The sequence below is a fragment of the Sporothrix brasiliensis genome (assembly GCF_000820605.1).
Source record: "Sporothrix brasiliensis 5110 chromosome Unknown Cont17, whole genome shotgun sequence".
In the NCBI taxonomy this organism is placed as follows: Eukaryota; Fungi; Ascomycota; class Sordariomycetes; order Ophiostomatales; family Ophiostomataceae; genus Sporothrix; species Sporothrix brasiliensis.
The window spans coordinates 2,622,881-2,645,973 of record NW_024467136.1 but is presented as its reverse complement, the minus strand read 5'-3'; the positions used below and the strand labels follow the sequence as shown (position 1 = coordinate 2,645,973).

The window sequence follows — 23,093 nt, the reverse complement described above, 5'->3', positions numbered from 1 at the left end:
CCGTGTAAGAGCGCAGCATCGAAAATGTCGCCATCTAAGCTAGGTAAAGACAAAACAGAAAGGTCGCCAAAACACTGCTCGGCAGACAGAAAATACTGCATGAAAAGGTATCAAATGGTGGAATTTGTCGGATTTAGATAATGTCGGTAACAATGCCTGTAAAAATTCCTGTAAAGGGAAACCAGGAAACTAGGCCCGACGTCAACCCCGGCCATTCTCGGACCAGCAGGACCGCTCAAGACCTCACGAGATACAGATTGTCGAGCTGGAGTAAGTATGCCGCTGCCATGACTCGGACGTGCCACGCGCGTGGATTGATATAAGTTGATAGGCGTGTGTCAATTTCAGTTTCCACGATCTCGCCCCTTCTTCCGGCGTGTCTGGTCCAGTTTCCTGTTTTGTCTTCACAACTGTTTACATCCACATCGCCACTTATTCATCATGGCCGATCTCAAGACGGCAGCGCCTAGCAAGAATGAGTTGGTCTACTCTTCCACAGCCGACGTCTCGTCAGACGACGACATTCGACCATCAGAGGGAAAGCGGACGTGGCGGTCGATTTTCTGGTCATGTACGTTCCCGGGGATTCAAACACCCTGGCATGCACTCGCTCACTAACGTCACAGCCCTCGACGTCTCCAAGGAAGAGGCGTACTTCTTGACCAAGCTCGACCTGACACTCATCTCGGCATCGGCTCTCGGCGTCATGTGCCGCTACATTGACCAAGTCAACATTACCAACGCATTCAGTAGGTTCATGCCCTCGACGCCCCCTGGTTACCCCCGAACACGCCACTCCCTCGACTAACACCCCCAGACAGCGGCATGAAAGAGGACCTCAACCTCTATGGCAACCAGCTCAACTACGCCAACGCCATCTGGAGCGCCGCCTACGTCTTTGGGCAGGTGCCGTCCAATTTGCTGCTGACCCGCGTCAACGTGCCCCTCTACGTTGCCTTTCTCGAGTTCGCCTGGAGCGCCTTCACGTTTGCCCACGCCGGCGTCCACAACGTCAACCAGCTCTACTGCTTCCGCTTCTTCGTGGGCCTCTTCGAGGCCGGCCACTTCCCCGCCGTCATGTACATCGCCTCGAGCTACTACAAACCGCACGAACTGGCCCGCCGCAACTCGCTGATCCAAGTGTTTACGTCCGTGGGCCCCCTCTTCTCCGGCTTCCTGATGGCCGCCGTCTACACGGGCCTCGACGGCGTCAACGGCCTGGCCGGCTGGCGCTGGATGTACATTGTCTGCGGCGCCATCTCGGTGCCCTGTGCGCTGTGGACGGCCGTGGCCATGCCGCAGCTGCCGTCGCGGGCCAAGGCCAACTGGGTCTTTACCGAAAAGGAGGCCCAGCTGGCCCGGGCGCGCATGCCGACCGAAAAGAAGCCGCTGACCGGCCTGTTCAAGTGGAAGGACATTAAGCGGTGGCACCAGACATGGCACGTGTATCTGTGTAAGTCACCGACGGACCCCCCTTCCACAAATCGCTGGCTGTTCGCCATTCGTGAGCGCGCCCTAACTCGACAGTCCCTCTCTTCTTTACGTTCATGTCCCAGCTGGGCCAGTCTGGCGCTTCCAGTATGTCGTTCCTCTCCCAGTGATGTCCCCGTCCGATATCATATAGTCCCGCACTAACAGCACAGTGATCTTCTGGGTCAAGAGTTACAACGTCGCCGGCAAGCCTCTCCGGTTCTCCGTCGCCGAGATCAACATCATTCCTCTGGGAGTATGCCACGCTCTCCTTTTTGTCTGTTTGAGCCGTTGAGCGTTTGAGCTCGTGCATTGCTGACAACCCCTCCAGATCAACCTCCTCACCATCTTCTTCACACTCATCAGCTCGTGGGTCTCCGACAGCCTGCCCAAGTCCCAGCGCTGGCCCGGCATGCTCTTTGCCAGCACCATGGCCATCATCTTCCCCATCGCCCTCGCGGCCACGCCAGTCCACCCGACGCACATCGCCTCTCGCTGGGTCCTCTACTACTTGACGTCCCTCGCCGGCACCTCGGCCGCCATCACCTGGACCTGGGTCAATGAGGTCAACCGCGACGACCCGGAGAAGCGGGCATACGTGTCCGCCTTGGTACGTTTTGGTTCTCACTGTTCTGCTCTCCCTGTGGGCGCACATCACTAATCATATCCTTTGAGGATCGTAGATGAATGCCTTCGCCTACATCTTCACCGCCTGGGTCCCCATCTTCACCTTTCCCACCAGCAAACAGCCGTACATTGTCACGGGCAACTACATCACCGCCGGTTTCGGCGCCTGTGCTGTCCTCACCACCTTGGCCATGCGCTGGTTCCACAACCGTGATGTCGCCCGCAAAGAGCAGGCGGACGCTGGTGTCGTTGAAGATGTCGAGGCACCGGACACTATCGTTGAGAAGTATTAGTAGGAGGCAATGTGTTTGACTTTTAAATGTCGTTTTTCCGGAAGATAGATCCCTAGGCAATCCAAACTGTCCATTCTCGACGCGCCGTACTATCGGGAAAATCTGCAGACTGCCCTTCATCTTCAGCTTTAGCCATGACGCCGTCGTCGACAGTAGGCCGATCTGTTTAAATACCGTGTCCAATATTGGCGGCCATATTCTGGCAGGTGGTCTTGAAATACAATCTGGCCGCATGCAAATGTGGTGACGACGAAAGGCAAGATCAAATAGAAGGACAATCGCGGTGCCAGATCGTCAGTATGTGAAGGTTTAAGAGCAAGTCAAGCAAGTTAAGGCGTCGAAATGAAGCCAACCACAAAGACACACAAAGCAAAGATACATCAAGTTAACACCTCTTTGATCGACGAGTCAACCAGCGAGATCGGGTGCAATTTATGGTTAACAATGTACCATGTAACTTAATCCTAGCTTGACATACTTATCAAACGAGGTTTATGACCATTGAGCAGCACGTTAAAGAACAGACGCAAGCTAAAAATAAATAAATAAACTTTTTGAGAAACAGCTTAAATCAAAAAGAGAAGGAGTTGCGAGGGCTGCATGTCGAAAAACGATGGCCCGTATCCGATGGAGGCAAATAGAGGCAAGACGTTACACAGCGGATCGCGTCTCTCTCAGCTCACTGTCCGCGTCTGCCTTGCATTATTTCCGTCTCCTCACCTACCTCGAGCAATACTCGACCGCATGGCCGACGCACATGCTGGTGTCCGTGTCGGCTTCCCCAGGGGATCGCCCAGGACTTTCTTCTTTGCTCGAATTATTGATTTATAGTGGCTTCGCTTTGCTTGTTCTGTTTGCGGAGTAATGTCACTTTTCGATCTAACCTCCTTCACCAAGAAAGTATACCAACCTCGTCAATCTCTTATTTTCTGGTAGAATCAACGTCTTTTACTTCTTCTTCCACTTTGTCCATGTTGGGGCTCATATCGACGTCTCGCTAACTTTAGCAAATTTGCATTGAATTGTTGTCAGTGGCTCCTTCCCCCCACACAGAGTACGTTCCTGCCCTTTAAGCCTAACTGGGCACTAGGGGCGGCCCACCTGTGCCTTCCCCGCATTCATCGCCGAGGCCCAGCTGGCACAAAAGAGAGAATAGCGAGTCTGGGGAATACTGGCCTGTGATTGTCGCTTTGTTGGGGAAGAAGCCTGTTCTCGTTCCTGGCGCCACCAAACCCCAAAAAGCGCCACCTGCGTAACGGCCGATCGACGGCTCATCGCTGTCCATTGCCCAAGGAAAGAACGCCCCGAATCTTCCCCATCGCCCCTTCCCTGATGATCTTCCGTACAATGTCTCGATTTCTCAACCCTTCCCGCTCGCCATCCGCCCGTCGCGCCTTCCCGTGATTTAAAGTTGAACGACACCTGTCGATGGTGACGTCCCACACTGTCGATCGATGCGAACGCACGTCGACATTGTCTTTAATCGACATATTTTACGGTCCTGCGACCAGTGAAATCAACAAAAGCAGAACTTCCAAACATTATCTTTTGTCATTGTTCTGTTTGCCGCCTCAATTCCTGTCCATCACAAGCGAATTTCTTCGGCTTAGATTCAAACAAGTCTCCCACCCACTTTCTTTCAGCCTCCTCGTGTTTTGATCTTAGTTCGTCACTGCTGTGAACGTACTGTGTCTGCATGGTTTTTCATGACTATTTTCTCACAGCTTGCTTTCTTTTTCCTGGCCGCCTCTTTGTTTGTTGTGCCGCTCCGCCCGGCTTTCCGGCATCGACCCTCCACATTTCTCACCAACAGAACACTCGGCTTCTAACAAGGAAGCGTCCACGACGCGAAACCCCCGGCACAAGCATGTGAAGGCACAGCAGAGAGCAAATTATGGAAAGGCGTGAAGGAGCCCACCCCCGCTTTCCGCAGCCAAATGAGACTGGGCTTGCCACGCTACCCAGAAAGGCATGGTGCGACGAAAAAGCTTATGCGGCACGGTGCATTTGTTCGTCTTTGTCTCTCGGTTCGTATTACGGAGTTCCTCTGTTTTTCGTCCACGATCCACGCCCCTCCAGTGTCTCGAATCATTCGCCCTCAACTCCATTGCTCCTGTATAGGGGGTGTTAATTTGGTCATTGCAGAGGAAGGGCGACAAAGGGGGTGGCTCAAATCCCATTCAGGGAACCATTGGTACACCATCTTGAACGAAAGTTTGTGGAACGGCCAAAAACCACGTCTTCGTCCCAACCCCAATTCCAAACAGCAACATCAAAACCTTAATAGCAAACGCCTGCCTCTCTGGGGGGAATTCAACCACAGTAAAGGGGATGCAAGGCATAACAGGGGCATCCTCAGGAGCTACACGCTAAATGTACCTTCGTGTTTCTTTCCTAGCGCCGATGCCTTCCTTGTTTATACTAGTACCCCCTCAGCCCCTTTCCAGAGCCCAGTGCGACCATTCCCGAATACGGTAAGGGCGCAGTTCGAATAAGCGAGACACAAAATCTCCAGAAAAGGAAAGAAAAATGGAAAAACGGACAGAAAAGCATCATTGAATCAATGTTAGGGTAAGAAGCGAAAGGAAGAAATAGATGAATGTTGAGGGGGGAAAGGGTACGAAAAGGCACAAAATAGAGGGGGAAGAAGGAGAGAAAAAAGTAGAGAAACATAAGAGAAAAAAAGGGGGATCGAAAAGAGAGGACAAGCATAAATAACATCGAATCCCGGAAGGATTCGCTCAGGGTAATAAAAGTATCCCTCTCGACAGAGTGTCACAGTCAATTGGAAAGCCTAACGATGTTCCAAATGTACACTCCAAACAACATACTTGACGGAGGACATGAGACCAGCATCCAACTTCTCAATTGACCCGGTTGTCGATGTCGAAAACAAAAGGAGTTTGTACAAACCTGCTTCCATCTGTTAAATTTATATGGTCGGTGCCGTTAACAAAGCGTCTACGAAGAGGAGAGGCCGAAGAAGGCCAAAAGACCAGCTAAAGCAAAAGTTTTGAGTCGACGAAACATCAAAACAACTTAAATAAAGACAACAGCATGTACGAAAAGAGAATCTGGTACGACAAGAAAACAAGCCCCGATAGGTTGCTTCCAGCATCCGCCCCGCCATGTGCGGAATACGTGCCCATAGCTAGAAAATCCGGAACAAAACAGAGGCAACTCATGAACCACAAATGTCAAGGTGGACACATCGTATGTGTCCGTACGCAAGCAGCAGTCGAACAGCAAACTCTGGTGCGAAAAGCAAGTTGTTAGTGACGACACATGTGATTTCTCGTAAAAGAAAGTCAACAAGCGCCACCCTCCAGAACCAATGCAGCATAGACTGGAGTGATCGTGCATATCTTGGCGGAACGGACTCAAATGAGACAACCAGTCTGAGGGACAGACAATAGGAGAACAATTGGATGAAAACAACAAGTGAAAGGGCAAGGGACAGGGAGTAAAGCTCCGTGAAGACACCGGACCCCAAAAGAAAGTGAAGGGCACAGCTCCCTGCTCCCCGGCATGGCCACTCCGGATTGGGCAGGTCGTCCGTCCGCCAATTTGGGGCCGCTCTGCGGGTTAGGAGTGCGTGAGGAAGCCAGGAGGTAAAACAAGATCAGAAAAAAGTAAACGTTGTGGGGCCTGGGACATGCGGAATTTAGCTTTTGTGGTCCAAGACTACCCAATGACACAAGGCATGACAAGGGTGAACCACTCCACTGACACTGACACTGACTATTACCTCCTCCATGCCTTGGAATACACAAAAGTATGGAGCATCTGCACCTTTATTGACGTCCTCCATGTCTGCCAAGGAGTAGTTTTGACCTGCCTGGGCTGGCACGACTCGCATCGCCAAGAGCTTTCCCAGCTACTGGTCTTTAGTGTTCAAAGACCGTCAGCCTGCCGCCCAAATGAGCAGACGTCGTGCGTCGACTCGATTTGTGCAAAAAAAATTGGCACACACCCCCTTTTGTCATCCGTTCTTCTTGACACCCCAAGGCCTGCCATTCTTCACGAGCGAGTCATACTCCGTCCGTTCCAATCCGGCCCTCCTGTTCTCCTTTGCGCTTCCCTGCTAGTTTCCTGGCCAGACCACTTTCCCCCTCTCTTCGTCTGGGGTCTCCGGAGATGGTTGGGCCCATTCGCATGTGGTGGAGGGGATATGAAGACGAAGGAGGAGAAGTGTACCCATTCTTTTCTTCTCGAGGGTAGGATGGTCGTTTGTCGTAGGCACATCCCCATGGGCCCAATGCCAATGGCCCCAGAGCGGCCTCACCGTCTAGGACCACCACGAGTGGATGCATATAAGAAGGCCAGGCCCGTGGCGATCGTCTTCGCCCGTCCGTCTCCTTCGTCTCTCCCTCGCCTGGTATCCTTGTCTTCCCCTGGATCGGCAGCCTGACTCGACAGAGACACACAAAAGACAAAGTTTTTGTTGTGCTCATCCTTCGTTTTATTTTTATTTTTTGAAAAAAAAATTCAGTCACTCGTTTTGTTTGGAAGATCTTTCGCTTCTTTGCCCTTTCCACTTCTGACCACCATGAAGTCCTCCGTGTTTGCCGCCCTCGTGGGCAGCACCGCCGTGATGGCTCAGGCCGTCGTGCCGCCTGCCTGCGGTCCCTGCTCGGCCTTTATCAGTGCCGTGCCCGATTGTGCCACGGACTGCATTGTCTCTGCCGCCGTCACCAACGCTGGCTGCGCCGACGCCAACTACCCCTGCCAGTGCTCCAACGCCGCCGCCATCCAGAACGCCGCCATTAACTGTGTCATTGGCGGCTGTGGCTTCGACACTGCCCTCAACGTCCTGCCGGCTGTGAGCTCTGTCTGTGATTGTGTCACCGCCAGTGGCTGTGGCGCCTCCTCGTCCGCGCCGCCCTCGTCTGTCCCTTCGTCGGTGCCTGCCTCGTCCTCGGCTGCTTCGTCGTCTGCGCCTTCGTCGGCCCCTGCCTCGCCTTCGTCGGCTCCCTCGTCGGTACCCTCATCTTCGGCCGCCCCCTCTTCAGCGCCTTCGTCTCCGGCCGCCCCCTCTTCGTCGCCCTCTTCTTCGGTGTCGGCTTCCGGCTCCGCATCTGCCTCCATCTCGGCCCCTCCTACTCCAGTGTGCTCCAACTGCGAGGCTGAGATCACCGCTGTCCCTGCCTGTGCAACAGACTGCATCAACTCCGCCGCCGTGACCAATGCCGGTTGCGTTTTCGGCGACTTTGTTTGCCAGTGCGCCTCTGCCGATGTCATCCAGAACGCCGCCCTGAACTGCGTTATTGGCGGTTGTGGCCTGGACACCGCCCTGAACGTTCTGCCTGCCGTCTCTTCTGTCTGCGACTGCGTGTCGACTAGTGGCTGCGGTGGCGCCTCGGCTTCGTCGTCTGCGTCATCCTCGTCGGCTCCTGCCTCTGTCTCGGCCTCGGCTTCGGCATCTTCGTCGGCGGCCGCTGCCTCTTCCTCCTCCGCCTCGGCTTCGGCTGCTTCGTCGTCTGCCTCCGCCTCTTCTTCGCCCTCTGCTTCCGCCCCGATCTCGTCCAGCCCCGTCTGCTCCAACTGCGAGGCTCAGATCACTGCGGTCCCGGCCTGCGCCACTGGCTGCATTAACTCTGCTGCTGTCACAAACGCGGGCTGCGTTGCTGGCGATTACACCTGCCAGTGCGCCTCTGCCGATGTCATCCAGAACGCTGCCTTGAACTGCGTCATTGGCGGCTGTGGCCTCGACACCGCCCTGAATGTTCTGCCCGCCGTCAGCTCCGTCTGCGAGTGCGTGTCCGCCAGTGGTTGCGGTGGCCCCTCAGCATCACCCTCGGGCTCGTCGTCGGCCCCGGCTTCCGTCTCTGCCTCCGCTTCGGCTTCTTCGGTTCCGTCGTCTGTTCCCGTTTCGGGCTCTGGTTCCGCCTCGGCGTCGGTCTCGGCTACGCCCGTCTGCACCAACTGCGCCTCGCAGATTACCGCCGTACCCGCATGTGCCACCGACTGCATCAACTCTGCTGCTGTCACAAACGCGGGCTGCGTTGCTGGTGACTACACCTGCCAGTGCGCCTCTGCCGATGTCATCCAGAACGCTGCCTTGAACTGCGTGATTGGTGGCTGCGGCCTCGACACTGCCCTGAATGTTCTCCCTGCCGTCAGCTCCGTCTGCGACTGTGTGTCCGCCAGTGGCTGCGGCGGTGCTTCGGCCTCCCACTCGGGTTCGTCGTCGCCTTCGTCCGTTCCCGCCTCTGTGTCGGCCTCTGCCTCTGCCTCCGCCAGCGCTTCGGCTTCGGTTTCGGCTTCTGGCTCTCCTAGCGGTCCGTGCACGCCTTGCGCCGCCCAGATCTCGGCCGTCCCTACCTGCGCCACCGGCTGCATCAACTCTGCCGCTGTCACGAACGCCGGATGTGCCGCTGGTGACTACAACTGCCAGTGCGCCAACGCCGCCGACATCCAGAACGCCGCCGTCAACTGTGTTCTGGGCGACTGTGGTTTCGACGTCGGTCTGCAGGTCCTCAGCTCGGTCAGTGCCGTGTGCAACTGCGTCTCTGCTAGTGGCTGCGGTGGCCCGACTCAGTCTGCCTCTGCGTCCGGCTCTGGCTCGTCGGTCCCGTCGTCGACTCCTGCTTCTGCGTCCGCCTCAGGGTCGTCGGGCTACACCACATCGACCATCTACTCTACCACAACGTCCACGATCGTGTCGTGCGCGCCCACTGTCACTGACTGCCCTGTCGGCAGCGTGACCACCATCGTGTACTCGGTCACCACGACCGTCTGCCCGGTCACTGAGACCTCCGCCCCCGCTGGTGGCTCTGGTGGCTCTGGCAACGGTTACACGACGTCGACCATCTACTCTACCACAACTTCCACGATTCTGTCGTGCGCGCCCACTGTCACGAATTGCCCTGTCGGCAGTGTGACCACCATTGTCTACCCGGTCACCACGACCGTCTGCCCCGTGTCTGGGACCACCGCCCCTACGGGTGGCTCGGGCGGTTCTGGTTCGGGCTCTGGCTCTGGCTCCGGCTCGGGCTCCGGCTCGGGCAGTGGCTCGGGCAGTGGTTCGGGTAGCGGCTCGGGCAGCGGCTCTGGCTCGGGCAGCGGCTCTGGCTCTGGCTCTGGCAGTGGCTCGGGCAGCGGCTCTGGTTCGGGCAGTGGCTCCAACAACGGTACCACGCCGGCTACTACTTCGTACGCCACCAACCCGACGACCGTTGTCACTGCCGCGGCTAGCCGTGGTTCGCTTGCCCTCGTCAGCGTCTTCTTCGGCACCCTCCTGGCTGCTATCATGCTGTAAAGTAAAATAGCTGTTTCGACAGTTTTTTGATGGACATGAATCTTGGGTGGTGTTTGTCGGCTTTCATCCTTGCTTCCTTAGCCTTTATTTCCTTTCTCATCTTTCTTATACATACCTTTTTTACCGATAATTTAATCCATAATCGATGCATGTTCATCATTTCTTTGTGCGACTCGTAATCGGTGCGTCATATGCGGAACCAAGAAAGAGCTGCCGGTTTTGTATCGCACTCCGTCCTGCGAATGCTGGGAATCGGCAATGTAAAGTTCCAACATCCTGAATACTCATCGCAATGATAACGTGCCATTTGTTATACTTTGACGGCCACTGTTGTGAGTGCGACACAAATTTCCGTTTGTTGGGAAAGCATGGAAGGGCGGGTTAGGGTTAGGGGCAGCTGAATATGTGGTTTTACACAAAGGTAGGAGCGATCGGGTTAGTGGGTGTCTTTTGCAATTGATGTTATGCGTCTCCCTACTTATCGCCACTAAAGAGTGAATTTTTCACCAAGCATAAGCTAGCAAATGGCAAGATGGCGGAGTGGTTAACGCGCGGGCCTGCTAAGCCCGTTCCTTCGGGAGCGAGGGTTCGAATCCCTTTCTTGTCGAGTTTCTTTTTTTGTTTTGCCGTTTACATTTTTGTCTATATACGATTTATTTTGTCCAACTATGATAACGTCAATTGTTTTAATTTTATTTATTTATTTATTTTTTTAAGTTCATAATATTAAGTTACTGAACATTTTATTTTACGCAAGCCTCGCAAAATCCAACCCCTCGTTTATTTTTGTTGTCATTTAATATCGCAATGTTTTCCGATAACGTCGTGTCTCTACTATTGACAGCTTGTTACATAAATGGAAGCCGCAGCCTTATGCAAGTGGCCAACCAAGAGCCTCTCCGTCACGTTTTCGCCATTTGCTCACCATTCCAATTTCATTCTCACTGGCTGACAGGCGTTCTCCTCTCACATTCCTTCCATGTCACCTTCCTCGCTATTAGACTTTCTTCTCAGCTGTCAGCCCCATCAAAAATGTGATCAATTCCGCATGAGGATACAAGGGCAACAAAAGAAATGCTAGGATGCAAAAAGGAACGAGGGACCGTCGCAAGTAAACGGAAATGTCCCGAGGGGCTGTGATGGTGGCCGTCAGAAGTCAAAAAGGGGGCTGTGCCATGATTAGTGAGTTTTGGCCAATATGCTGAGGAAGGGGCCTCAACAGGGCTGGACCCAAGCCATAGCCAGGAGGCGTTGCCGTCCAACGGTGGAGGCAATACGAGTGCCGTGAAAGGAGGCAATCGTGAACCGAGCGCACTAGTGGGTAGGTTTGGTTAATACGGGCATGTTCGCCATCACTTTCTCGCCATTGGCCCTCCTTTCTTGTCTTGCAGAGAGACGAAACAGCGGCAGCACCCAGCGACAGTTCGACAGCAGGGACCGAGAATGGCGCAGGAACGAAAATGGAGAATAAGACAATAAGACCACAGTCGAGACGGAGACAAGGACCGCATGGATCGTGACGGCAGGAGGCGAGTTGCAGACGAGCGGCCGAACAGAGCAAAGCACGCCGCAAAAGACGATCGTACCAAATGCGGCCCTCGTCGCCCTTTTCGCCCTTTTCGCCCTTTTCGCCCTTTTCGCCCTTCTCGGGACAAGTGACGCCCCATTTTGCGCTTGTGCATCGTGAACGCTTCTTTGTTCCGTTGGCACCGTCCCTCTAACACTGTGGCACTACAAAGGCGAAAAGTGTGGCTGCCGTGGTCACGACAAAGCCACTTTGCAAAGGGAATGCTCGTCAACGGCCATTTCCAAAACAACAAACCACGAGCGTGGATCAAAGCTAACGAGATCCGATCTAAAAACAGCCCAGGGAGCCACAAAACACAGTCGAAAGAGCCACTAGCGCCTGAGCTGCGGCTTCGGTAGCCTGTAGCAACAGGGTCTTTCAGGAACCGCCGAGGATTGACGGTCCCTGGCAGCTATCGGACGTTTCGACAGAAGAATGGTGATGTGGCCAGCGAGACACAAACAGTTGGGAGGGGCGATGGCCCACAGACGACGAAGGATGACTCCTTCGTGGTGGACACGACAAACAGAGACAGCTACTTCGTATGCATGGCACAGGGCTCGCACGACTTCAGTCTCACCGCATTCTATGCTTGGTTTGGCTAGTGCGGCTGATTGGCCAGCATGATGTGCTCCGGTCGAGCCTGTCATCGCCTAAAATGGCAATTTGAGGATTAGAGGCTGATAGCCCATAGGCTGGGGGACGGTGACTGCTTGCACGTGGGGACGAGCGCTCCTTCCCTGTCAAGACCTTCCCTGTCAAGATATTGCGGTTGTGTTTTGAGTTGAGGGGTTTCGGGGTCCGTTTGTTCTCTCATCGCCTCGCTCCTCCCCTCATTGCGTCTCGTACAGAGTAATTACACCGCATCTTGGCTGTGTCTGCAATGGGTTTTGCCGCCACTGACGCCTTCCCACTGTGTTGTCGCCGGCGTCAGTCCTGGGTAGGGGTCCTCAAATCGAGTGTACGACATATTGTGTATCCCTTTCCCACAACCCGGCGCCTTGTTAGCCTACATTGGTCGCGACTTGCTGCCATCACTTCCTCTTGGATAGCCTCTTTGCGCGGAGCACCGTAAGATATGTGAGCGTACACCAGGATGGCCCCTGAGCCCGCGGCAAAGTTGGCCGGGGAGGATGCGTTTGTATCACCATTTCTACGCTCCTGCTGTATTCTGTCGTGCTCCGTCCTACCCCGACTCTGCCCATTCACTCCTTCCGCACAGGTGTAGATTATCGCTATAAACGGAGAGCTCGCAGTCCGACGATATGTCTGTACGGGTAATTAATACCTGGTCGGCCAATTGCTTCTTCCCGTATTCTGTCCTTTTCGTTGGTAGGAGGCGGCGTTTCGTCTCTGCAGCTCCCGCTGGCCGCGCACCACCATCCAATGCCCAATGCCCAATGCCCAGCTCCCACCGCACACTGTGTCCACCCCTCTAAATCGTACTCCCCCTCTCACCCCTCCCTCCTTCCCCTGAACCTAGCTCCCCCACCACTGCTCACCCACCACCACTGCCTCCAAATCCCAGCCAAGGCTGTTTCTGCCCTGCTCAGGAACCACCGACCTTGTTGTTGCTGACCGTTGCTGTTGTGGTTTTTTTTAGCTCTCAAACACCAAACACGGATTGTCATTGGGAGTGCCTCCACCTTTCGTTCCTGCCCTCCTTCCCATTTCCATAAATCCTCGTTTGCTCCTGCCTTCTTTTTCCTTGTTCCGTATCCCGCTCCATACTAGCCCGTATTCTGTGTTCTTGCTTCCTTCCTCCCGTTCCTGTTTCTCCTTAAATTTGCGTCGTCGCTGCCTCGCTCTTTCCTTCATACCTGAAGCCCCTCTGTTCATTCATCCTTCTCTTTCCAATTTTGCTCTGGGCAGCCGCATTCACCACCCACTTTCAGCCTCGCCCGTCTTCTTCTTCTCACCGTCTCCCACAACTTCACAACCTCGCAACCTCACGGCTCACGACACTCGCCGGCAAGATGTGGTACGTACGCTCCGGCTCACCGCTGCTCATCGAGCTGGCCCAAGGGTCAGAGTGAGATTCAGAGTTCAGATTGCTGACAAGTTTCCCTTCGCAGTGGCATTTTCGGCTACGTCAGCTACCTGGTGGAGAAGGACCGGAAGTTCATCCTCGACACACTCGTGAACGGTAAGACATCGCCACGATCCTCCCGTATATATCACGGCCACTGCCAAACAAGCAACTAACTGGCGTTCTCGTCCCTAGGTCTGTCGCGGTTGGAATACCGTGGCTATGATTCCGCCGGTCTCGCCGTCGATGGCGACAAGAAGAACGAGGTGTTCGCCTTCAAGGAGGTTGGCAAGGTCGCCAAGCTCCGTGAGCTGATTGACGAGGCCCAGATCGACCAGACCAAGGTCTTTGACTCGCACTGCGGTATTGCACACACCCGCTGGGCCACCCACGGCACGCCATCCCGCCTCAACTGCCACCCTCACCGGTCCGACCCCACCTGGGAGTTCTCCATCGTCCACAACGGTATCATCACCAACTACAAGGAGCTTAAGACGCTCCTCGCGAGCAAGGGCTTCAAGTTTGAGACCGAGACCGACACCGAGTGCATTGCCAAGCTGGCCAAGTACATCTACGACCAGCACCCCAGCCTGGCCTTCACCGACCTGGCCAAGGCCGTCATCTGCGAGCTGGAGGGCGCCTACGGTCTGCTGATCAAGTCTGTCCACTACCCCCACGAGGTCATTGCCGCCCGCAAGGGTTCGCCCCTCGTCATTGGTGTCAAGACCCAGAAGCGCATGAAGGTCGACTTTGTCGACGTCGAGTACGCCGACGACAACAACCCGCTGCCGGCTGAGACTGCGTCGCAGAACGTTGCCCTCAAGAAGGCTGGTGTCTCCGGCAGCAACCTGCTGTCGCCTGACTCCGCCGCGGGCGGCCTGGCCGCCCCCGACAAGTCGCTGCTGCACCGCTCGCAGTCACGCGCCTTCATGACCGACGACGGCATGCCCATGCCCACCGAGTTTTTCCTGTCGTCCGACCCCTCGGCCATCATTGAGCACACCAAGAAGGTTATGTACCTTGAGGATGACGACATCGCCCACATCCATGAGGGCTCGCTCAACATCCACCGCCTCAAGAAGGCCGACGGCAGCTCCAACGTCCGCACCATCCAGACCCTGGAGCTCGAGCTGCAGGAGATCATGAAGGGCAAGTTCGACCACTTCATGCAGAAGGAAATTTTCGAGCAGCCCGAGTCCGTCGTCAACACCATGCGTGGTCGTCTGGACATTGACAACAAGAAGGTCACTCTGGGTGGTCTGCGCTCCTACATCTCTACCATTCGCCGGTGCCGCCGCATCATCTTCATTGCCTGCGGTACGTCGTACCACAGCTGTATGGCCGTGCGCGGTGCCTTTGAGGAGCTGGCCGAGATCCCCATTGCCGTCGAGCTGGCGTCCGATTTCCTCGATCGCCAGGCGCCCGTCTTCCGTGACGACACCTGCGTGTTCGTGTCCCAGTCCGGCGAGACCGCCGACTCGCTGCTGGCCCTCCGCTACTGTCTGGAGCGTGGTGCCCTGACCGTCGGCATCGTCAACGTCGTCGGCTCGTCCATCTCGCTGCTGACCCACTGCGGTGTCCACGTCAACGCCGGTCCTGAGATTGGTGTCGCTTCCACCAAGGCGTACACCTCGCAGTTCATTGCCATGATCATGTTCGCGCTGTCGTTGAGCGAGGACCGCGCCAGCAAACAGCAGCGCCGCGAGGAGATCATTGAGGGCCTGTCCAAGATCTCGGGCCAGATCAAGGCGGTTCTCGAGCAGAACCAGGCCATCAAGGACATGTGTGAGCAGAAGTTCAAGAACCAGAAGTCGCTGCTGCTCCTCGGCCGTGGCTCGCAGTTCAGCACGGCGCTCGAGGGTGCTCTCAAGATCAAGGAGATCTCGTACCTGCACTGCGAGGCCGTCATGTCCGGCGAGCTGAAGCACGGCGTGCTGGCGCTGGTTGACGAGAACCTCCCCATCATCATGATCCTGACCCGTGACGACCTGTTCAAGAAGTCGCTTAACGCGTTCCAGCAAGGTATGTTTTTATGTTTACGCTCTGTTACACTGCGGCCCCTGTTCACCTCGTCATGTCCATATGCTAACGACCATGTCTCAGTCATTGCTCGTGGCGGCAAGCCCATTGTCATCTGCAACACCGGCGACGTCGAGTTCAAGACGTCGCAGGCGGAGAAGATTGAGATCCCCCAGACCGTCGATGTTCTGCAGGGCATCCTCAACGTCATTCCCCTGCAGCTGATTGCCTACTGGCTGGCTGTGCTGGAGGGCCTGAACGTGGACTTCCCGCGCAACCTGGCCAAGTCCGTGACGGTCGAGTAAGCCGGTGAACAAGACCGATGCAGCGCAACCGAAGAAGTCGGCTGGAGGATTACCATATTCTACATAGGAGTTGGATTTTACCGTTTTTGTTTTGAATATTTCTACAGAACAAAGACTTAATTACATTGCGGAAGCCTCTAAACCTGGGGGCCAAGACTGCTGGCTTATATGGCGCGTCTTTTGAGGGATCACGAGCAAAGGCAAGCGATGTAGAGGTTGAGCGGCAGGATATGATGACTCTTTTACGTTGTTGGTATTTGACGATCTTTCTTAGTTTTGGCTATTTTATTTATTTATTTGATTGGTTACTTGCGCGTTCGCAATCCTTCTGTTTGTGCCTCACTCCTCTGTTTAAAACCTATGCAACCGACGATCGATTGGATCTCAAAGTGTTCTGTCGCCGTACTACGAGTCTCGCGTCTCGCTCACGTTGATCCTTACGAGGACCTTTCAAAACTTTGCATAAAAATGACATTAATTTCGGCTAGTTGTACATGACGTTTTGCGGTTTCCTCTAGGTGATATCATCTTTGCATCGTATTCCACTGTTCGTGTCTATCCTCCTACTCGGCCTATTCGTCATTGGGTGTAGATGTGCGGATGTAGCCCAAGCCACTGAAAAAGGTCATGCCTCGGCGCAGAGGCATGTTGTATGTGGCTTGCCGACTGGAGTCAACGACAGTGAAACTGCTCCGGCTGGAACCACTACTGCTGTCACCGCCGCTCGTTTCTCCGCGGCCCCTATTTCTCCCACTGCCATCGCCGGCGTCCTAGACCGTCTGCGTGCCGTAGCCCCGGATGCGTTCCGCAAACGCCCAGCTCTGTTGCTCCAGCTTCTCGTCCGTCGTCAATGTGACGCCGCCGCCCTTGGTCACAATCGCCATGCTGTAAGTGTCCAAGCTGCGCGCATCGCGGTAGTACAGCACCTTCATGCACTCCTTGATCACCGCAACGGCCTGCTCCTGCGTCAGCTGGGCCACCTGCTCCTCCGTCTCGGCCACGCGCCGCATGACCGGCTGCGCCAGCGCCGCGCCGTAGCCCGTGGCCAGGCTGGGTGCAGCGTACGTCGTGCCGCGCAGGTCCACACACGCCAGGAACACGTCGTCGTTGTTATCGAAGCCGGCCACCAGCACCTGGTTCCACAGCGGGTCGAACTTGTTGCGGCGGCCGTAGAAGAGCTTGCCCAGGTAGGTGTGGATGTTGGCGGCGTTGAGCCCCTTGTTCTTTTGCTTCTCCCGGTCGTCGTCGTCGTCGTTCTCGGGCTGCTCGTCGCCCTCGTGGCTGTAGGACTCCTCGATCTCGAGGTTGGTGAGGTGCCGGTCGAGGAACTGCATGTCGGAGACGTCGCCGCTGAAGCCGACCACGGCCTCCTTGCCGAACGGGCGGAGACGCAGAGTGTCGGTAAAGCGGGCCAGCGAGCCGTACGACGCCAGGTTGTCGGCGGCCATGACAACGCCGCCCTTGAACTTGAGGGCAATGACGGATGTGCCGGTCACAATGGGTGCTTGTGTTGCCTGCTTGGGACCGTTGCTGCTCAGGTAGGAGGCATCGTAGGCACCATAGACATCATCGCGGGGCTAGCAGGGAGCAAGGAGACCGATTGTTAGCATTGGCCAGCGTGCAGACATTCAGGTTGCCAGTTGGAAGGTAAGTCAACATACACGACCCCAAGCTTGCGGTGTATGGTCCATGGTATGCTTGTGTGGGGAAATTGACAAAGGCGGAGAGAAAGTCGAGTCGACAGTGCAAGAGATAAAATGCGCGCAGTGGATGTAAGCGTGGAATAAAAGAGTCGTGTCGTCAAAATCGAGTCGCCGGTGTGGTGACGGATGAGGGCAATTTTGTGGTGGTTTCGAAGCTGTACGGTCTCAGGCAGGTACGGGCTGGATGGCAGTAGCTCACTGCCACAGCTTCGCGTCCCAGCTGTTGCCTCTTAGGAGGCAGTTTCTGCCTTAGGCAGAAATGTGTGCCAGTATGAAATGATTATGTAATTGTCACGTGCACCTCAACGCGCTTCTTTTCATGGCTGCGTCTTCATTCACGATTTTTGAAACTCAAAACAGCTGGGCGCCATTGATTTTGCACAAAATTTTGAAAGAAATTCAGTCGACATGGCCGGTCTAGTTGGATATGACAGTAGTGATGAGGAAAGTGATGGCCGTGATGGGCCGCAAGTGCAGGCAACGGTATGTCTTCTACATCCTGTTCCCGACCTTTTGCTTTCATTCAATTTATCGCTGTACATTATGCTTACCATTGTTTACTAACTTGATGCTTACGTTGCAGTCAGAAGGCCAAGACCTAGCTCAAGCAACCACAAATGGTGCTGAAGTTGCACACGGTAAGGGACGAACACGCTTACAGTACGTGTTTACGAAAATGCACGTAGCTAACACAGTCCAGATAACGAAAAGCTACGTTCCGACGTCATAGACCGTGAGCTACTATCAGAACCGCCCAAAGACCATCCAAGGATAGACGAATCATTACAGGCGTCGATACCGGGAGCAGATAATGCCAATCCTGATAATAGGCCAGTAGCCCCAGGCCCAGCACTCGGACCGGCTTTAGGACCGGGTGTAGGACCAGCGCCCGGTGGTGATGTTTTTGGTCCGAACCGGCGACCAGCAGCCGAGAACCGGTCGGCAGACGACGGCGACAACGAAGACGAAACGAGCGGTTACGGCTTAAATGGCGACCCAAATGAGCCGCCACTCTCTCCATACTCGGCCGAGCGCGCAGCCGTCCGCCAGTTGACGATGCCCAGCGTCCCCGACTTTGATATTCCTGGCAGCCCAGAACCAGATGCCGCAGCTACTTCGGCAGCTGCATTGGCTGCACTCAACAAGAAATTTGCCACGTTTCTGGAACTCAAGCAGAAAAAGGACACACATTTTAACGCACGACTCGCACAGTCGCATGCCATGAAAAACCCGGCGCTCATGGACAAGTTGATGGCATTTGTGGGCATGCCGGCCAATGCATGGGGCGGCAGCGACCCCGACGTTGTGGATGAAAACGGCAGTGGAAGCAGCACGAGCCTAAAAGGAAAGCGAAAAGCAGACAAGCCGGTTGACACGGCTCTCGTCTCCGCCCAATATGCCACGACACTCCCTCTTAGCCTGTGGGACCCAGCCGCATTTCCACCGGAAGCATACCGGCGGTCATTGCGGCGCCTCCAGGAAGACGCCGCGAAGCAAAGAGCCCGCGCTCCCGGAGAGCGGGTTGAGTTTGTGTCTTCAACCGCGTCGACGCCGGGGTTTAGTGGAGGCCACGATGGAAGCCAACACACGAGTCGGCCAGGGACACCAGCAACGGCGACTGCGACCGGTAAACGCAAGACGAGATTTGACTAAGCGGTTTACCCCAGCTGAGCCAACTACTTTTATATGCGCTTCATATACCACAGCGCGTGCCATGTCGGCTCGTATTTTCTCCTGTATTCTTTAAGCATGGCGAATGCGTTGATAGCTGTGACTGTGGACGCATTTGTGAAAATACAATAATAGTCTCCCGATTTCTTGTTGAGTCGGATAGTATGAGGCACAGCTCTCTTGGCATGGCCAGTACGATATAAAAGTGGTACAATTGTGTCAAAGTAGCGAATAGTAGGTTTCTCCGTGAGCGGAGTCCGGTGTGCAGCGAAGCAAGCCAGCCCACGTCGCCCGCCCTCCGGCCAAGACGTTTCTGTCAATAGCTAGCTTGAAGGGACGTAGCTCGAATTTTCCGGAAGGAAACCATAAGCAAAGGATTTTCTCATTCACCCACTTATGCTCGTGGAAGATAAATAAAGGCAAACGGAAGAAATAGCTGGAACGGAACAACGGCTTGCCATGTTTAGGTATCTTAGCGCCTGTCACTTTGGTTCTAGGCTGTCGTGGTAATTACTTGCCGGGGATTTTTACCGCATGCGGAGCACATTACGGAAGTGGGCTTGGACGGAACGAATAAAAATATAAAATAAAATAAAAATAAAAAGACAGAACGACCGGCCAAGATTCATGAGCAGGCGAGGAAGGATCAGACAGTGTAAGGAAAGAGACAGGAGAGGAGGACAGGAAGGAGGGCTACAGCACGTAGAAATAGAAGCTGCAGACAGATACGACGACAAGAGGCAAGAACGAAGAGCGAAATGAACCGACACAGAAAGAGCCATGAGCCGCCACGTTTCGGACAAATTCCTGCCGAGATGGGCGTTCAACGCAACATCTCCAGGCAGGTGCGACGACCTGAACCGGGCCACAGTGGGCTGCAGGTGGGGTTTGCAGTCTCGACCCCCAATGACGCGAAAGCTATTCCCCGCAAAAGTAGGCCATGAACTGCCAATGGCTCCGACTCTTTAATGCGGTCGGACGCCGCCAAAAAGAAACCCAGTTCCCCGACGTCGTCTAAACGTTTCCCGGTTCCTGGGGTCACACTCTAGCGGCGGCGGCGGTGCTGTCGGTTCGGTCTGCGTCGTGTTCCTGCCGTTCTTGTTCGGCGTGATCTTTCCCTTTTTCGCGATTCTTTCCCCCTTTATTTGCCTCCTTCTCAATTTGCCTTTCATTTTCGAACCTTGTACTGTCCCTTGTTGTGTGGTGGTCGTTCCTTCCTCCTCGCTGTTGCGCTATCGCGGAGGCCAAAGCTCGTTTGGCTCATTGGTCTCATATCGCCATTCTTCCCTCGCTTTGCGTTGCACAACCTCACCTCTTGCTCGACAATCGCATCGTCGGTCGACTTTACGGACGCTCGTCACTGTCTATCCAACATGGCTAAGGTTTACGACGCCGAAGAAGGTAGGATTTACTTGCCGCATCTCTGTGATGGCCGGGAACGATAGGATCAAACCGAATCCCAGTTCCCTCACAATTGTTCGCAGAATGCTAATTCCCTTGCTCAGTGGCCAAGCACACGTCAGCGGACAGCTGCTGGGTCATCCTCTACGGCAATGTGTACGACGTGACCGAGTTCCTGCCTTCGCACCCCGGCGGGTCGCGCGTCATCCTGCAGCTGGCCGGCAAGGACTGCACAGAAGAATTCGATCCCATCCACCCTCCTGGTACGCTCGACGAGCTGAGCCCCGAGTCCTTACTTGGCAAGGTCGACGAGGCGAGCCTGAAGCGGTTCAAAGAGGAGACCAAAGCAGCGGCAGCACAAGGCTCGGGTGGCGGTTCTAGCAGTAGCACCGGCAACGGCAACGGCAGTAATGACGACAACACCAAGTACGAGGCACCGCCAATGGAGTTCCTCTTGAACATGGACGAGATCGAGGAGGTGGCCACCAAGCTGGTACCAAAGAAGGCGTGGTCGTACTACTACTCGGCCGGCGACGACCTGATGTCCAAGAAGCTCAACAACACCGTGTACCGCCAGGTCTTGCTGCGGCCGCGCGTCTTTGTCGACTGCACGTCCTGCGACATCTCCACCACGCTGATTGGCAATAAGGTGGGCCTGCCGCTGTTTGTGTCGCCCGCTGCCATGGCGCGCCTGGCGCACCCCGACGGCGAGGCCGGCATTGCCAAGGGCATCAGCCGTTTCGGCGGCATGCAGATTGTGTCACACAACGCCAGCATGACTGTCGAGCAGATTGTGGCGGACGCGGCTGAGGGCCAGGTTTTCGGCTGGCAGATTTACGTGCAAAACGACCGCAAGAAGAGCGAGGCGATGCTCCAGCGTGTGCAGAAGCTCGACAAGTTCTACAAGTTTGTGGTCCTGACGCTCGACGCGCCCGTGCCGGGCAAGCGTGAGGACGACGAGCGCCAGCAGTTTGGCTCGGCTGCGACCTTTGCCGCGGCGAGCCAGGATCCGGCCGCGGCCAAGCCCGGCGGCGGTGGAATCGGCCAGCAGATGTTCTGGGGCACGGCAGCCGACCTGACCTGGCACACGACACTGCCATGGCTGGCCAAGAACACGAGCCTGCCGATTGTGCTCAAGGGCATCCAGACGCACGAGGATGCGTTCTTGGCGGCGCAGTACGCCGCACAGCACCCTGGCTCCATCCAGGCAATCATCCTGTCGAACCACGGCGGCCGCGCTCTCGACACGGCACCGCCGTCATTGCACACGCTACTGGAGATCCGCAAGTACTGCCCTGAGGTGTTTGACCACCTCGAGGTGTGGGTGGACGGTGGCATCAAGCGCGGCACGGACGTCGTCAAGGCGCTGTGCCTGGGTGCCAAGGGCGTCGGTATCGGCCGGGCGGCGCTGTGGGCGCTCGGCGCCGGTGGTTGGCGCGGTGTTGAGCGGACCTTCCAGAGTATGCCGTCTTTCCACTTTGTTTGGTTTTTGCTTTTGCGTTTTCTTCTATCGTCTGCTGCCTTCTCCTAACGTCTTCCTTCTTCGGCGTATGGGACACTGACTGATATCCTTCTTTCTCCTGCAGTTTTCAGCGACGAGATTGCGACATGCATGAAGCTCCTTGGAGCCAAGACGGTCAGCGACCTCAACCCGAGACTGGTGAGTGATCTCCTTTGTCCTTTTAGACCAGGTGGTGTCGTCGATGTGGAGCACAGGCGAGGGCCGGCTACCGAGGGCCGCCTTCTGATAGAATAATCATGTTAACATTGACTCCCTTTCTTCCTCCCAATAGGTCAACACGCGCGCGCTCGAGCGGGACATCTTCGACGGCGGCTCTGGACTCGGCGAGATGATGATTCCTGTCAAGGCAAAGATCTAGACGAAGATAAAGCCTGTGATGATCAGCTAGGTCCGGCTGTTGCGTACACTGTATGCGTGCGCAGTGCGTGCACCAAGTCACCGCTACATGGCGCTGACCACAGGACGGCCGAACAACGCATCTCCCAAAGGCAAGCACGGCACGATATAAACACATGGCAATCGTATCGTCAATCGGAAGAAACAACGAGGCGCTTGGAAGTGCATCTACACATATAAGCGCAGTTTCATCTGCACATGATCTTGAAAGTGAGATATAAAAGGGAGGTGAACCGAGAGGCGAGACACGCCCGGTGGAAGCCGATGATGGAGTCTCCGGCCTGCGTTATTTCTTCTCTCTTGGTTATCTATCCTCATGTGTTTCTTTGGCTTTACATTTTGTTGACCTTGACCTTGGATACTCATTGTTGGGATTTGCGTATTGTATCCTACGACCCGCGTCCGCATGTACATCTGCATGGATTGGCCCTTTTTCACCGTCTTGTCTTTATCTATTGCACCATTTTTATATATTTTATTATACTTCTTTTCGGCGTCGGTCGATTCGGCATCGATATCTAATCGCATCCTGTCGTGCGTGTCTTCCCCGTGCTAATGTTTCAGCCTCTTCGTGTTGGATGTTTCTTTGGTGTTCACTCTCTCAAGGTGGCTTAAGAAGTGTTTCGTTTCCTCGTGATCAGTTCTTGGTTGGCTCGATTCCTTACGCGTTGGTTCGTGCTGGCACTCGTGGTTGTTCCTGTGTACGGCATGCATCGTCGACGTTGGATTGCAGACGGTTTCGATTGTCGCGGATTATCAGCCACTCAACGAACACCTCACCTTGGTTTCCGATGTGTTCTCCGAACCACCGATTTTACTTCTAGAACGG

At 55.2% G+C, this 23,093-nt stretch overlaps 6 protein-coding genes and 1 non-coding gene across 7 annotated transcripts; 6 read left to right on the top strand and 1 right to left on the bottom strand.

Annotated features, from left to right (window-relative positions):
- Positions 1 to 441: 441 nt before the first annotated feature.
- SPBR_02538 (major facilitator superfamily transporter) lies at positions 442 to 2,390 on the top strand (the record flags this gene model as incomplete). The annotated part of the gene is made up of 7 exons (XM_040760841.1): positions 442 to 571; positions 627 to 749; positions 818 to 1,453; positions 1,528 to 1,578; positions 1,644 to 1,726; positions 1,802 to 2,080; positions 2,154 to 2,390. The coding sequence occupies 7 exons, from the start codon at positions 442 to 444 to the stop codon at positions 2,388 to 2,390; spliced, it is 1,539 nt and encodes a 512-aa protein (XP_040620773.1).
- Positions 2,391 to 6,939: 4,549 nt separating this feature from the next.
- Positions 6,940 to 9,651, top strand: SPBR_02336 (uncharacterized protein; the record flags this gene model as incomplete). Its single annotated transcript, XM_040760639.1, has 1 exon — positions 6,940 to 9,651. One exon carries the CDS (start codon positions 6,940 to 6,942, stop codon positions 9,649 to 9,651), a length of 2,712 nt encoding a protein of 903 aa, XP_040620772.1.
- A 526-nt stretch (positions 9,652 to 10,177) lies between these two features.
- Positions 10,178 to 10,258, top strand: SPBR_09505. Its single transcript has one exon. It is a non-coding gene; the product is annotated as a tRNA-Ser (tRNA).
- A 2,936-nt stretch (positions 10,259 to 13,194) lies between these two features.
- On the top strand, positions 13,195 to 15,571 carry SPBR_02401 (glucosamine--fructose-6-phosphate aminotransferase (isomerizing); the record flags this gene model as incomplete). The annotated part of the gene is made up of 4 exons (XM_040760704.1): positions 13,195 to 13,250; positions 13,294 to 13,364; positions 13,443 to 15,269; positions 15,351 to 15,571. 4 exons carry the CDS (start codon positions 13,195 to 13,197, stop codon positions 15,569 to 15,571), a joined length of 2,175 nt encoding a protein of 724 aa, XP_040620771.1.
- Positions 15,572 to 16,341: 770 nt separating this feature from the next.
- SPBR_03096 (20S proteasome subunit beta 7) lies at positions 16,342 to 17,262 on the bottom strand (the record flags this gene model as incomplete). The annotated part of the gene is made up of 2 exons (XM_040761399.1): positions 16,342 to 17,148; positions 17,233 to 17,262. The coding sequence occupies 2 exons, from the start codon at positions 17,260 to 17,262 to the stop codon at positions 16,342 to 16,344; spliced, it is 837 nt and encodes a 278-aa protein (XP_040620770.1).
- Positions 17,263 to 17,682: 420 nt separating this feature from the next.
- Positions 17,683 to 18,927, top strand: SPBR_02888 (uncharacterized protein; the record flags this gene model as incomplete). The annotated part of the gene is made up of 2 exons (XM_040761191.1): positions 17,683 to 17,757; positions 18,064 to 18,927. 2 exons carry the CDS (start codon positions 17,683 to 17,685, stop codon positions 18,925 to 18,927), a joined length of 939 nt encoding a protein of 312 aa, XP_040620769.1.
- A 1,391-nt stretch (positions 18,928 to 20,318) lies between these two features.
- SPBR_02551 (uncharacterized protein) lies at positions 20,319 to 22,226 on the top strand (the record flags this gene model as incomplete). Its single annotated transcript, XM_040760854.1, has 4 exons — positions 20,319 to 20,346; positions 20,451 to 21,806; positions 21,933 to 22,006; positions 22,140 to 22,226. The coding sequence occupies 4 exons, from the start codon at positions 20,319 to 20,321 to the stop codon at positions 22,224 to 22,226; spliced, it is 1,545 nt and encodes a 514-aa protein (XP_040620768.1).
- Positions 22,227 to 23,093: the final 867 nt, after the last annotated feature.